Consider the following 15925-nt stretch of genomic DNA (forward strand, 5'->3'; position numbering starts at 1 on the left):
ACAGTTTGTTTAAATCTTTAGCTAATCACCAATTTGTTATTTTATGGTAATTGACTGATGACTACGAGCAATAGATAGTCGTTGAGTCCAATAGTCAAAATCATCAAGTTGTAAAAATGTTTTCATTAATTTTCATTAATCTGCAAAATCACAGAGCAAATTGATAAAAAAGCTAGTAATGCCTAAATCGGACAATTTAGGCATAAGTTTGTCACATGAAAACGGCTTTAGTAAATACAGTTCTTTTGAGAGATTACTCTGCATAATGCTTATGGCAAGTGTTAGCGATGTAAACAAACTCACACACCACCAAGTTTTACCAGATACTATAAGTGAGTAAAAGATTAAAATATTCAATAAAATGATTGATCGCTTAATAAGTAATCAATTGAGCAATAAATTAGCAAATCACCTAATCAATCAATCAAATGATAAATCGATTAAAAACTATTTTACTTAATAAGCCATTAACTGAATCAACTAATCAATAATCTAACAACTGAATCAATTAATTTGTCAATGGCCAAACCAGTCCACCAAAATGTCCAATATTCATTAAGAAACGGAGAATGAGCAGACAACGCTTTAGGTATTCTAGATCAAAGGTATGAGATCACAAAAAGAAATGAGACCATCGAGTTACATCTAAACTCACTATTTTTTGTTCTAAACCCCTAATTGTCATAAATGTAATAATATAATATTATACATTTTTGTAGTCGCTTCATTTATATCTTTTTAATTTGAATGAGCAAATCAAAAGCTCCTTTTTAAAAGATATAATGCAAAATTGGGGTAAAAAAGTTGGATCATGCATTCTACGTTTTAAGACGTTGACGTGATTGTGCAGGAATAGTTGCTATGTTTGTAAAATATTTGGGTTACTGAACACAGAAAACAGACTGTGAATTTTTAGTTCATTAAAAAATAATTATTGAACAAGCAACAACTAAAAATCTATACAAATGCTCATCTCAAAACAATGAAGAAAACCTTTTATTGTTGCAAAGAAGAAATCTGACATGCTTTGCCACTTAAAAATGAGTTCAGAAAACAAACTACTTAGTTTAAAAAAGCATAGCTAAAATTGTTATAGATGTATAGCTAGAGAATAAGATGTATAGCTATAGAATATATTGCTAGTAGCTATACAATGTATAGCTATTAATTATATTTGGTATAAAAAGCCCTTCAATATGTAGCTGATGATCTGCCATTGTGCACCGGCTTGTCAGAGTAGTAATACGTTATAGTACTGGTATGAGTTTGCTGTCATCATCAGGTGCCATTATCAGGAAATTTAATAGATGTCCAATAATATAAAAAAGACAGAGTAGATTACATTTTATTATAGAGAAACATCATTTCAATCACTCCATCTCCAATGCTTATAAAAAATAAAGAAAAGCGTACTGTATGATAAAAAAAAATTTTTAATTTTTTAATTTATTTATTTTCCCCTTTAGTTCTTTTCACTCTTGTTTCTCTCAGCTTTCTCTCTAGTCAATTTTGCTTTTTGAATTTTTCTGTTTTTTCTTTCTGAGGGTACAAACACTTTGAGTAGTATTTTTATACTTTTTAACTTTGAATAACGGCTAGTTTTTTAGTGGTTTCAAGCATGCATGAATTTGATTTTAGAATAAGTTGAATTTATCAATTATTCTAGGAAAGTATTACTACCTCAACAATGACTCACCAACGTTGATGCCAGGATATTGCATTGCATACAGAATAGCTCAATGTGTGAGGGCCGGAGAGCCCTGCAGAGCTGTGGGGAATAGCACACAGTTTTACGATGTTCCACTCAATATTAACAGCTCTACTGGTGAGTCAGGCTTCATAAAATTAAATTGTATGAAAATCATTATTTATTATGATAAAAATAAAAATAAAAACTATTATAATTGTATTCTAGTCTCTATAATTTTCTGAACAGCTAAAAACTATTAGAGTCACAAGTTTCACATAACAACTAAAAATACTATGATAATTGCTATAATATTTCTTATTTGCTGTTTAACATAAAAACCTCTTTGATTTGTCATTTATAAATATACTGGTTTATAGCATGATAACATAATTTCACAATTTGAAAACCCAGTAACCGTTTGATGTAGTAAAAATATCTTAAGACCAAAATATTGTGGCTTTTTTAAAATAGAAATTATCACTTTTGAACAAGGTTGCTGGAGCCAAGCAAATTTTTCTTTTAATTCCGAGAATACAACTATATTTGAACAGATGCTTTTTCATTATTCTCTGAAGGTTTTTTATAAAATATGTTTAAAGATTTCTATTTAACTGAAATGTTTGTTTTTGTTACTTTTCTTGATACTACCATGTAAACAGTGGTTTAAATGGTAATACATTCTAAACTAAATTACTTTAAGTACAAAAAACAATGCATTTTTTAAAAATTAGCAACCAAAAGTTTTCGAGTTGTTTTATATCCACATAACAAAACACGTCTTTTGTTATGCCTGACAATAAAGCTACGAAAAGGTCGCTTTTACTAAAAATCATTAATTTACTAATGATTTGGTAACGAACTTGTTTCATGTTATCTTTAAATTTCTTACAAATAATCTTTTACTATCACATCTTTTCTGTAATAATATTTTTTGTTTTTGCAACATATATAACCAAACCACATTGAAAATACACTGGCACTTAAAATACATCTAAACAGAACTACCAGACATAAAAATTGAAACAGATTTGTTGGGAAAATATTCTGATATCCTAAAAAGGAATTTGCTGTTAACATAAGGTATAGTTCTTATCATATTGGCAAAGAAATTATTGAAATATTTCTTAAACTATAGTCTAATAGCAAATGATTGTTATCAGCAGAATATGATTTTTAGATTCTACTCTCATGGCCAGTTCTGTCAGCAATACTGCCACCACTGCTCCTGTCTTCACTACCACCTCTACTCCTACCTCCCTTACTCCTACTACCACTCCTACTACTACTTCCACCACCCATATCACTACCACTACCCCTACTACTACCACCCTTACTACTACCACCATGCCTACTACTACCACCACCCGTACTACTACCACCCCTACTACTACCACCCCTACTACTACCACCCGTACTACTACCACTACCCCTACTACTACCACCCATAATATTACCACTACCCCCACTACTACCACCCGTACTACTACCACTACCCCCACTACTACTACCCCTACTACTACCACCCCTACTACTACCACCCCTACTACTACCACCCCTACTACTACCACCCCTACTACTACTCGCACTACTACTTCCTATACTAGAGCTTCCACTCAGTAAGTTAAATAATACTTTTTATCAAATCATTAATGCATTGTAATCATTTCTGAGAAAAGTTGATCAAGCTCATGACAAATTTGCAACTCAACTGGAAATTTTGTACTATACTCCTAACCATCCAATTAGTGCCTATGATAGGTAGAACACAATCTCAGACTATAATGGGTGAGTTTTATTTTTTGAAAGTGCTTCAGCTGATGACAGGGAAGCAGCTACCATATCTTTCACTTACCAGAACATGAGAGAGTGTACAGGATTACGTGTGCAGTATCATCCAATCGCAGCCAATGGTAGGTGTAGCCTATCTCAAATTTTATTAGAATTATTTAAGTTCTTTAAAAATATAACTTATTTTTGACTAAATGTTTGTGATAATTCCACAGTCTCTTTATAACAGTTATTGTGGTTGACGAAAAACTGATGCCAACAATAAAAATAATTGTTTATTCTGAAGTGAAAATTACACAAATTTTGAGCAAGTATCATGTTTTATTCAAGCAACAATTTAAAAAAAACTTGGTTTTACATGTTACAGCGACCATCATTATCAAGCTGTTGTTAATAATAGTACTATGACAGTATCCTGATAGTATTATAAAATTGTTTATAATAAAATAACAGTAATTAAATATATACAGTTTGTTATGTTATGTCGTATTCATGTATTGGCATTTATGTAATGGCATATTTTTATTATATTTTTATATGATGAAAATATTAACCGTTATTATATAAATACAAAATATTATAACCATACAATAGTATTCTTACCTTAATAATCGATATAAATAATATCCTAATAGTATTTTGGAATTCCAGTGGGTCGTTGAAGATTGTCAGGCTTGCTCATAAAGCGCAGAGAATAAGCATGTGCACAATTAATCTAAAAGGTTGCTAGGGAACTAGTCGTGTTTTAATCACAATCAAGTTCTGCCTATTTTAATTTCTCAATATCCGAGCAAGAAGATTATCTCAAACATATAAACAAGCGTAAACTATAGAAAAACACTAATAACCTCTGATGACATCAACTAAATTTTGTGTAGGTTCATCTTTAAGTACTATTGAATCGATTCAAAATGATTATTTTTTATGTTCGTTTTGGAGTAAATGCTTATGTTACATAGAATACCAGCCCTGTCAAAAGATGCAGCTGATAACTTGATGCGCTGAAACAATTTATTATTGAGTAGGCCATTCTGAATTAATTTAATTTTGGCTGCACATTTTGGAATCCAGTAGCAAGAGAACCTCAACGACTGAGAACATATTCAGCTTCAGAAAGTATCTGAAGGTCAGATGTCAGTCTTGTCACCACCAGTGGCATTTTTTGAGACTCCAACCCCGACCTGTTGTGTGCAGCTGAGGCATTCTAAACCGCTAGGCAACATTGCACACTGCCAGGCCATATAGCAGTAAAAAAACTAACATTCATTTCTGGAACATGATAGAAGCAAAGTGTCTCAAAGTGCTATCTGCTGAATTTAAATTTTCAATTGAAAACCATCAAATAAAACTTTAGTATTCCCTTTCATGCTCCAGTAAGTAGATTTATTGTAAACCTCCGCAGTATGCAATTTAAAAAAGCTATTGAATTACCACATCTGGCAAAATAGTGGAATAACTACATTAAAATAAGCATTAATCATTAGAAATGACAAACCTTGCTAAAAATGGTAAACCACAGCTCATATTTTAGTAAAAACAAACTCAATCTAAAAAAATATTTTTCCCCTTTGCAAGGCTTAAAAACTAAGAAAAGGAAATGAATCTAACAAAAAGAATAAATGGTTGTGCTGTAATGTCAGCCTGGAATACTATTATTGGAATGTCTTTATAGACTGAGGTTGTTCATGTGTCGAAGATGAATGTTTCCATCTGTCTATTCAAAGCCAATAATAACGATTGGAAAAAAGATTACACCCCAGTGGATTTGAACTCACATGTTTCAGCGTAGCAAAAAAGATTACACCACAGTGGATTTGAGCTCGCATGTTTCAGTGTAGCACAATAGAGTCTGCACCAATCTGCAATTGCGTTGCAAAGTAATTGTACATATTGTTGTTCACTCTGCTCCATCGGCACATCTAATAATGTTTACAACATGCTAGACTGCCAGCTGCAGCTGGGAGTTTAGTGCAGTATTTTAAAGCTGTAATACATTATTAAACCTGCAAGGGTACTAACAAATATATAATCATACACTCCCTAAAAATTATGCAGTTTGAACATAAATTATTGCTCAAAAATTTTTCAACTATTTTACCACTGTATTGAACGAAGAATTTACGCTACTATGGTGTCATCCACTAATATAATGGGTTCTTTTGCAATCATAAAAATGACTACCATTCTTCTTGCTATCTATTTACTTAAAAACATGGCCTTTTTCCGACTAGTGTTTTTGTGATACAACTGATGAAACAACTTAATATTTTGTATCATATGTTGGGCTTTAACACGTGCATGTGTAACAGAAGTTGTTCAGCATTTGTGAACACGTTCTGTTGTTTACTTCCAAAATGTTTAGTTAAAACTATTAGATGAAGTCTATCCTTGAATTGGTTTTTGGCGGAGTAGACCGTGACAAGAATAAAACCTGGTTGTTTGTAGACTCGTGGAAGGAACAGTAAAGCCAGTATCCCAGCAAGTAATAGTCTTCTAGCTATTAATTACTCCCAAGCATTTCCTACTACCGTTCGTAGTTGGTATTGCTTGGGTAGCGTGACAAACCCTTTTAATTTATATATATATACATTATATAAATTTAATTACCATTATATTATTGTAAAATAATATTATTGCACTATTAGCAAAATGTGCGGCACTGCGCGAGTATTAAAGTCAGCCTATAAACAGTGACAGGTAATGTAGTTGCCTGCCAGTTGCTATTAGCCTGGCACATTGCCATTGGCTAACTTGACTGAACTAGCAACTTACTAATACCCTACTAACTCACTGACAGTTATATTATTATAAAATAATATTATGCTATTAGGATACTGAAAAAAGACTATTATTACCAGAAGTTTGACAATTATGGTTGTTGTGAAATGGAACATACAAAACAAAAGGTTTGTTTAAATTGTTAATAGTAGATAACATGAACTGCACCCAGAATTTGTGTAACATTTCTTACTACCGATGATAGTGAGTAACGCCTAAAGAGCTGTCTGGTGGTCTATATGCTTGATTTGCAAGCAACCAGTTAGGGCTAAGTTTCCAACAAGGACCACTGGCAAGAAACAAAATGGCAACAAACCATAAATTGCTCTTTGTAACTAGGTTTATCTTTAGATGTCAAGGCTTCCTTGCCACTAGACTCAGACTTGCTCAACCGAGCCTATTGAGTCATTGTTTGTGCAACATGGTTCTCCAAAAGACACACACCTTCAGCAGCCACTGCATTATACTCATTCTTGGAGGGTCACTTCATGGTCGTGGCTTTGTTTGATAAAATTAAAAAAATCTTTGTACATTCATTTGTAGTTGAACTGCTGCCTGCATGAGTAATGTTTGCCAAGTAATTGATCATGAGTAATCATTGCCTCACAATGATATCTCATAGTGTTTTGTTAGACTGTTGGTAAAAAAGATTGATTACCAAAACATACATTGTATTGAAGAACAATAGTTGCCTTTCTAAGAATTTTACTGTCCGGTGCAAAGGTAGTAGTTGTTGGAAAAACTTTTTAACACCACCAATAACCCTTGTTTGTAATGAATCACCAAGGCATTGTTCATAAGGTACCCCAACCGCCGAACCAAAACTGTTTCACTTTTGTGCAAAGTGAACACTTGAAATATTTCTCACTTTAACAAGTATACCATGATCGAACTGATAACTTTAAAAAATAATTACTATTTGAAATAACAAAAAACTTGAGCCAGCTGATGCAGTAGGTAAAACAGCCATAGACATAAAGAATAGACATCACTTTTCTATTTTTAGAAAAATCCATTCGAAGCGTTTACATTATCTTCCGACGGTACTATGGCTTATGTGGACAGCGGTCTTATGAATTGATTAGATATTCACAACTAATGTCATATACTAATGAAGGTAAGTGAGTTGTTTTCTCATTAATTTATTAGTTTTAAAACTATAACAAGTTTATAAAAAACTAATATTATGGTATTTGGCAGTAAAAATATACATGTATATAAATTTTAATGTTTGTTTTTCGTCTTTTGTTTTTTGTTGTTGTTGATGTGTTTAGCTATGGCAATTAAAACGTAGCAATGAAAAAAATCTCCAACACACAGGAATTGATCTTGAGACAATTGCAAACATCGCACTTAACCACAATACTAAGCTTTATTATCTTATTTCATTTTCTTATTGTATTTAAAGCTAAATATGCATGTTTTATTATAAATTAATACAACCTCTCGCATTTGTTCTTAGTTTGAAATTATTTTGAAAAGCATTTCAAAATCCATAATTTATTGTTCTTTATTTGTAACTTTTGTTTGTGATGTTTCAACTTCAACTCTCTAGTTACTGTGCTACATAAGTGCACAAATACAATCTTCAATGTTATTTATTGCAAAGATCTATTGCTAGAAATTGTAAAACTAATAAATGTTCACATTACCATTTTCAAGTAGGAATTACCTCTAAGTCCTCTTTTGGTTCAATCACCCAAAATACCTTTGTGTGCTTCACTGATATGTTTTATTTTGACACCTCATTTTTATGTTTGTATAAGTATCGACTATTGAGATGTACCAGTATTATTGTAGTTATAATTTAGATGAATAGCCTTGGCAGCAACGGTAGCCTTTTTTATAAATGTACATCTATTTACTCTTTGTTATTATTAATTCAACATATTCATAATTTTTATTTTGTTTTATTAGTTCGTTAAAATTAGATCAGTATCGAATCACTTTTTATGGTAACAGTTGTAACCATGGTAACCTTGGCGTAGTGAACAAGTCATGCCTGCATTATCTAGCCATTACTTGCTAACCATTTCACAAACCATTACAGTTGTTTTAGTTTTTTTCTTAATTTAGTTGAACTGCACAAAACACTTCTCTTGCAATAAAAAGTTTGAAAATTATGATGGTAAATAAATTTAGGTTTTCTGCTCATGCTACAGACAGTAATGTTTCGGCTATTGAAGCTTCATCAGTGCAGCTCAGAGCTCAGGCAAGTGACACAAATCTCATTATCAATGAGAGTTGACTTCTTGCCATGAAACAACTAAGTTGCCTCACAGACTTTAAAAAAGTCAATGTGTTAAGAATGTCCATGTGTTGACACCAGAGTGCTCAAATCACAAAAGTGATCAACTTTGCACAAAGGCTAATAGTGTGGCACCTGTCACAGAGTACTCAATGAAACCGAAGTGAGCGAGCATATACTCATGCTACAGACAGTACTATATATATATATATATATATATATATATATATATATATATATATATATATATATATATATATATATATATATACAATAAAGTATAGGCTAAAAGTCAGCATAAAGATCTGATGAGTGTTACACACCTTTTGTGTAATACGAAACTTTTAGTAATTTTTTGCTTAGTCAAATTTTAATAAATTTCTTACCAAATTTATATATATATATATATATATATATGTATATATATTATATACATATAAAATATATTATATGTATATATATATACATATAATATATATTATTGTATATATAACATATATAATATTATATATAATATATACATATAATATTTATTATATTAAATATTTATTTTAACTAGATATTTATATATTTTTATATTTATCTAGATATATACCTATTTAGATATTTTTCAAAGTTTGTATTGTTGTTTTGATATCTGTTCATCTGTCCGGCTATGGCTATTAAAACTTAGCTATTAAAATTTCTTATGTTGCTGGACTCAAACTCTCGAAAATTGCAACCACAGTTTTGCAATCCAATTCTCTATTCATAAGACTACAAAAGCTTTAACAATTCGTAACTATGACTATATACTCTATACCCCTTTTCTCCAATGCACCTGCTAAATGATGTATTAATTAAAATTCTATTAACTCTATTAGCTTTATGAAACGCGAAACTTATTTGCATTTTCGTGAACTTGTATTTTCAGTATTTTTTAAAGTTCAATTGCTACATCATAGTCAAGGTCAATAACTTTTAGGCGGACAATTGTATTATCTCGAGTAAAAATAGCCTCTACATTCTCTCTCCGTTTGGTCAGTCAAAGACAGTCCGAGATCCAATTTTTACATTTGCGCCATTGCTGAGAGGTACCAGTATTGTCGTATTCAAAGTTTTGATGGATAGCTTTTGTTGACCAGTAACCTTTTCATATGCACACAAACACACGTGCACACACACACACACGCACGCACACACGCACGCACGCACACACACACACTTCTATTATGCACAAATTTTCATTATTATTATGACATAGTCAAAATGGTTATCTTTTTATCTGTTCATATTAATTGCATCATTACAAAGTTTGAAAACTTGAACGGCTGTTTTATTTTTTTCTTAATTTATTTAAACTGTACAAAACACTTTTTTCATGATATTAAGATGGAAAGTTAAACTGGTAACTGCTGTTATATGTTAAATAAAAAATATTTTTGTGCAAATGTATTTATTACCCGGGTTACGCCGGGTATTTAAATAGTATATGAATATATTTTGAAATTTAACCTGAGTAAAACTAAAGCCTTGGTGTTTAGCATTAAATGGAGCAGCATAAATTAGTGGAAAATAAGATAGAATACTACTAATATTAGTTAGCTACTGTCAGCTTTGTGCTGGCGCAGCCATCAGGCTGTAGATCTACACTCGAGATCTATTCTTTCTCAATTTATGAGAGAAATTTTATTCTAATAATATAAATTAACATATCTCCCTAAAGGTTAAAATCTTCCGGTTGCAATGTTTTAGAAAAGTATTTCTATCTCGCCCTTGACGCCTCAACATTAATGCCTGGATACTGCATTGCATACAGAATAACTACATGTGGAGGTGATGTGGAATACTGCAGAGCCTTGAGCGATGAAACTCAATATTATCAGGTTCCACCCAATATTAACCACTGCACTGGTGAGTATAGTTTCATGAAATAAAATTGAATACAAGAAATAACTTAAAAATAAATGCTGCAGCTTTACTGTTTTTCTGATAGGTATTGCTGAATATAAAATCAATATTAAACCTCATTTCTATTAATCATCCCATGACCAAACACGAGCGAAGCGATTGATTGGGAGATTTGTGATAAATGCATATGTGCACACAACTCACGAAAATTATTTATTAATGGCCGTCGCAAACCTTTGTACTGAAATGTCATAAACAATTTTAACTATTTTTCAATGGAGTCGTTTAAGCAAAATAACGATGCAAAACACATATAAACCTATTTAAGTATGTTACCAAGTCTTTATTATTTGCAGAAAATTTCCTAAACCTTTCCCATCTGATCGGATTATACATAAATAAAAAGATTAATTTGGCCTAAAATTGCTATTGAAACTTTGAAAAGCTTTTTTTAATCAAACTCTAGGCCGGTCAACAAAGCGCATATAAAGCCGAGCGACAGAAAGTAGAACCATTATGTTGTTTGCATTTCATGAAAAAACGTGCACATTTACTGTCTATGACATTGTCCAATTGCCGAAGGATTTTGTAAGTAATTGACGTATTAAAAAGTACTGTAGAATGGAATTTTATAGCAACATTTATTTTAACGTTTTTAACGACCACTATAACATCGTTAAAATAAAAACCAACAAAATAATTTGACTGTCAAAATTTATTACATTAATATTTCGCAATTAATTATGATTAATTTCCCATTAATAATGATTTATAATGATAGGAACTTGATGTCAATGCACACGCATTAGTAGCATTATTGTTTGTTGGGGACGTCAATCAATGCAGTGAGCACCGCGTGTTGAAGAAAAATAAGACACTGATACATGACACTCACAGTACTACACATGCCGCATGGCGCTCGAAAGGTTTGGATTCACCACTGACACCTCTTCAATAACTTGTAATAATTCAGAAGATGAGGCAATAGAGTAAGAGTTAGCTCTGACAAATACACAGGTGTCCTTTAGTGGGATGTTGCTGAGGCTGGGCTGTAGTGTACACACACCAAAAACAACAAAGGTCCACGTAGTTATGAGCAAAAACAAAAGTATCTACCCAAATATCTCACTAATTCGATGAGCAGCATACATAAAAACTAAACAAATCAACAGAGCCACCCATCATGTCAAAATATTCCAAGTGTCAAGTCATGTTTTGCACAACTCACTTTGTGGTTTCTCAAAACTTGTCCCAAAGTCCCTATTAATATGAGACTGCCGGATTACTGTTTTCTAAATGGTCGCTGCTAGCCTAGCCTAGCGTCCTGCTTCAACACCTCAGTAACTATGGGGGAAACGTTCCAAAGCACTCAGCGATGCCCCAATAGTTACTGAAGTGTTGAATCAGGAGGTTAGGCTAGCAGCGACCATTTCGAAAACAGGAATCGGACAGTTTTAAATTAATAGGGACTTTGGGACAAGTTTTGAGAAACCATAAGGTGAGTTGTGCAAGACATGACTTGAAACTAAAAATATTTTGACATGATGGATGGCTCTGTCGATTGGTTTAGTTTTTGTGTGTGTTGCTCATCGGATTGGTGAGATATTTGGGTGGATACTTTTGCTTTTGCTCATAACTAGGTGGACTTTTGTTGTTTTTTGTGTGTGCATACTATGGCCCAGCCTCGGCAACATCCCACTAATGGACACCTGGGGATAAATAACACTAATAGAAAAAGGAAGAGAGGAAGTTATAATAATTACACACCGTGCTAGTATCTGTAGCTGCAGTATTACTAGCACATGTATCATGCATGTATTTGTATACAACTTGTAATTACTGTAATAAAGATGTTCACCAGTTATTAGCAGCAGTTGAGTGCTTGGGAAATTGTTAAAATGAATATACACAACATCGTTGATCAAAAAATAATTATTCGATTTTATGAGGTTATTATAATATTTAGTTATAAAAGTAATCATTCGAATTTACAACATCAAAGTATATAGTGACAATGCAATATGTTACTATTATTATTTTTCTAAAGATTTTGTTGATGCTACTGCGGCTGTGCCCAATATTGCTGAACGCAATATCGCGGTTCTGCCAAGCCACTTTTAATATCTGCTGAATTAATACACAGGCCTACATTTTTTATAGATATACATCTATTTCTATGATAACCAGCAAAAATTTGTTAGATTTTTAAATTCAACATAATTCTGTAGATATGAATACAGAAATCTAGATAAATATCACAACTTCTTGATATTGGTTCCTATGACCAATGATATACAGCCCCCCCAGCCTGTGTATATTACACAGCAGCTTGCCATTTTACTTCTAATATTGCATTTCTCCTGTTGCAGGGAAGAGATATAAACACACATTTTTTTCCTTTCATTATTGCTGTTTGTTGTACTTTATAACACCGAGTACATTGCAGCTGCCATTGCAGTTCTCCTATTGCATTGCAATGCCATTTGACTGAAAATATTGCATTTTTCAACTGGCAGTACCCTTTCTTTTTTCATTATCACTTTGGTCGTAGGCTGTATGACAGGGAATTTCAAGATTATTAATTTATTATTCCCATTATATTTAACTTTTTAGAAGCATATAGGAATGTTGTTATAAATTTAATAAAATGAAGAAAACCTAAAATGGATTTGCTATTCATAGAATAATACTTTCCCATAGAGCATTAAATAACAATATAAAACATCTATAGTAATTAACTAGCTCAACCATTTTTAATAGTTCAAAGCGGTGTGTTGTTTAATGTTTCTCAAAACAAGCTTCATAAAAATTGTGAGAAAATATTCTAATTTTGCAAAAAAATTTTTGCATATTATTATGATTAGTGAAAATATTTTCAACGCTCAAGTTCATGTTTTAAGAGCCATTTATTAAGGTTTTCCGATGAGTACCTAAAACAGCAAAACTCTGTTAATTACCTGCAGAAGTTCTATAAAACAGAAAAACAAATAATTACAATTTTCAAGTTTGCAAGGGAACTAAGATTAATTGCTTAGAAAATTTTTAATAAAAATTAACATAAAATTTGGTGAAACATTTAAAGAACACTGAGTTACTAGAGCCAGCCTCAAAATAAACCAAATTCACCAATTAGAACATAGATTGAGACCCTTTTTGTTCCTGGCCTTCACAAAGAGACAAAACTTGTACTATCAAATAAACCTGTGTCATGAGTTTGCCTTTCAGATACATGAATATTACAGCAAATCTAAAGCAGCTGGTAAAATCAGTCAGAAAAGCTTATCTAACATACTGTTATTATACAATTAATGTAATTATTAATATATTTATTAGATATTTTGATGCTTTGTTTGGTAATTTAATTATTTTTTCAAAAAAAATTTAATCTAGTTTTATTGGTAATTTACCTTAATTACCAATAAATTTTTAATAAAATGCTTAATTGCATTTAAACATAAAGTTATTTGTCAATTTAATTGCTAATGTATGTTCACAAACCTAAAATTACTTAGTTTAAATTATTAATCCAATCATAAGCTACCAATTAGTTAATAATTGAATTTAATTGTCATCAATTTCTGTAATCACTCAACTCGTTTGGTAACACCAATTACTAACATACTGACAAATATCAGTTTAGTAGCAGTAAAGATAAAAATATTAATTTTTGTAATTATTACATCTACTTCCAACAAATAATTGTATATTTTATAGCAACCAGAACAGTTTCTACCACCATGAGATCAACAATGATTACGAAGGCAGCAACCAGCGGGTCAAGATCCAAGTCTTTAAAAAAGAAGCTAGATTACTCAAGTAAGATGTGTTCTAATTTTAATGAAGCAAGACTATAAATAGCTCAACTTACCTGCAATATACTAGTTTTCAAACCACAGAGCTGTTGTCGTGTAATGGTTATCGCTCCATACTTTGAAGAGAGAGTTACTAGTTTAAACCTCGTTTCAGGGTGCCAAAAATTTATTTCGCTTTCAAATCTTTACTGTGGGCAATGTTGGCAATACCTACAGTACTGACATACGTTATTTTCATTGTAAAAAGCATCTCTGTCTTCAAGCAACAAAATTTCAACCTATTAACAATATTACCAATGATAACATTTGTGATATTATTCTAGTACTTTTGAAAGCTTGGCTAAACCAGGTCATTTGGTAATCAATCCATCGGTTTGTAATAAACTTTGAGTTTACAATGAAACGTTTGTTTAGCATCTATTTAAGTTCAAATTAATTGAACTCAACATATTTCTTAATTACCAAATATTAGTTTATAAACTTTAGAGTTGCTGTGATGTAATGGCTAGTCAGTGGTTCAATCGTAACTGTCAGAAGTTTCACCTAGTACTAAATCACTTATGTGCCTCATTTTTGTGAAAAAAGGCATTTGCCTAAAAATTTTTTGCTCCATCTCTAAAATAATAATATTAAAATTAAAAATGGTAGCATTTGTGGTAGCATTCTTGCAAGTTAGAATTATTTGCTAAATTGATTTTGTAATAGTACATTACTATATGTTTGAAAAGGAAAAATTAGTTACAGCTAAATTTGTTTAAATTTTGCATTGAAGTATAATTGAACGACGCTTGACCTTGGATACATGATTAAAAATTCAATAAGAAAGTAGTATTCAGAAAACTTCAGTTACTAAATAATACATTTACTAATAAATAAAAGAAATGTTTGCACCTTTTCCTCAAATTACTAAATGTTCAAATATAAATAAATGATTATATGAACTTCAAATTAACATAAAAGAACTGCAAAACTCTTGTAGTGTAGTTATTAGCACTCTGTACTCAGTACTAGAAAGTGAAAAGTCAGTGGTGTGATTCAAACTGCATGATGTTTGGAGGAGCAATTAGTGTTAAATCGTTTCCGCTACCTTTAATATTTTGGGCAACCAAACAAGTTTGTTGATCAGACTTTCAGTTTGTAACCAAATCTTTGAAAGGAATTGGTTTCTCAATCATACATATCTTACAATATCATACAATCTTACATATTGAAGTTCAAATTAGTTTATTTAACAATATATACAGTCAGCCAGCTGCTATTTTTAGCTTACATATAGCAGTATATGAGCTATAATTAAATGATGCCTGATTTTAAATATTTGGTTACCGATTCGATACAAATTTAGGATTCAGAAACATCAACAAGAAGTTTATTTACTACCAAATAACTTCAATTTTTTAATATTTTTGTATAATTATTAACGTTTGCTTAATGGTATGATTCAATGAACTTTAAACTGACATGAAAGAACATTTTTTATAGTTTACATGTTTTTCAAAATCAACAGTTTATCATAATGAAGCTTTTTAAAACGGAAAGATCTTGGGTTATTTTTCAACTAGCCTAGAGTAGAGTTATAGAAAATCTTGCAGTTTGTTTTTAACTAAAGATTCTCGTCTAATGAAAGCTGAAATGCAGTGACCAATAAATGACCAAGCTGAAATGACCAATAAATGCAAATCAATTTGAAATATAAAGTGTCCGCTAAAACTGTTTCTC

General features: G+C 31.4%; 2 protein-coding genes across 6 annotated transcripts in view; both read left to right on the top strand.

Annotated features, from left to right (window-relative positions):
- The window catches only part of LOC137397043 (uncharacterized), a 237801-nt gene that overhangs the window by 132876 nt on the left and 89000 nt on the right, over nucleotides 1–15925 (top strand). The gene's annotated exons all lie outside the window — the stretch shown is intronic.
- Nucleotides 1–15925, top strand: part of LOC137397045 (uncharacterized) — a 32465-nt gene that overhangs the window by 9194 nt on the left and 7346 nt on the right. Inside the window, exons 3-4 of the mRNA XM_068083329.1 lie at nucleotides 1667–1825; nucleotides 14109–14210. Coding sequence (XP_067939430.1) covers nucleotides 1667–1825; nucleotides 14109–14210 — 261 coding nt within the window. The remainder of the gene's footprint in view (nucleotides 1–1666; nucleotides 1826–14108; nucleotides 14211–15925) is intronic.

This window comes from Watersipora subatra, chromosome 5 (genome assembly GCF_963576615.1).
Source record: "Watersipora subatra chromosome 5, tzWatSuba1.1, whole genome shotgun sequence".
In the NCBI taxonomy this organism is placed as follows: domain Eukaryota; kingdom Metazoa; phylum Bryozoa; class Gymnolaemata; order Cheilostomatida; family Watersiporidae; genus Watersipora; species Watersipora subatra.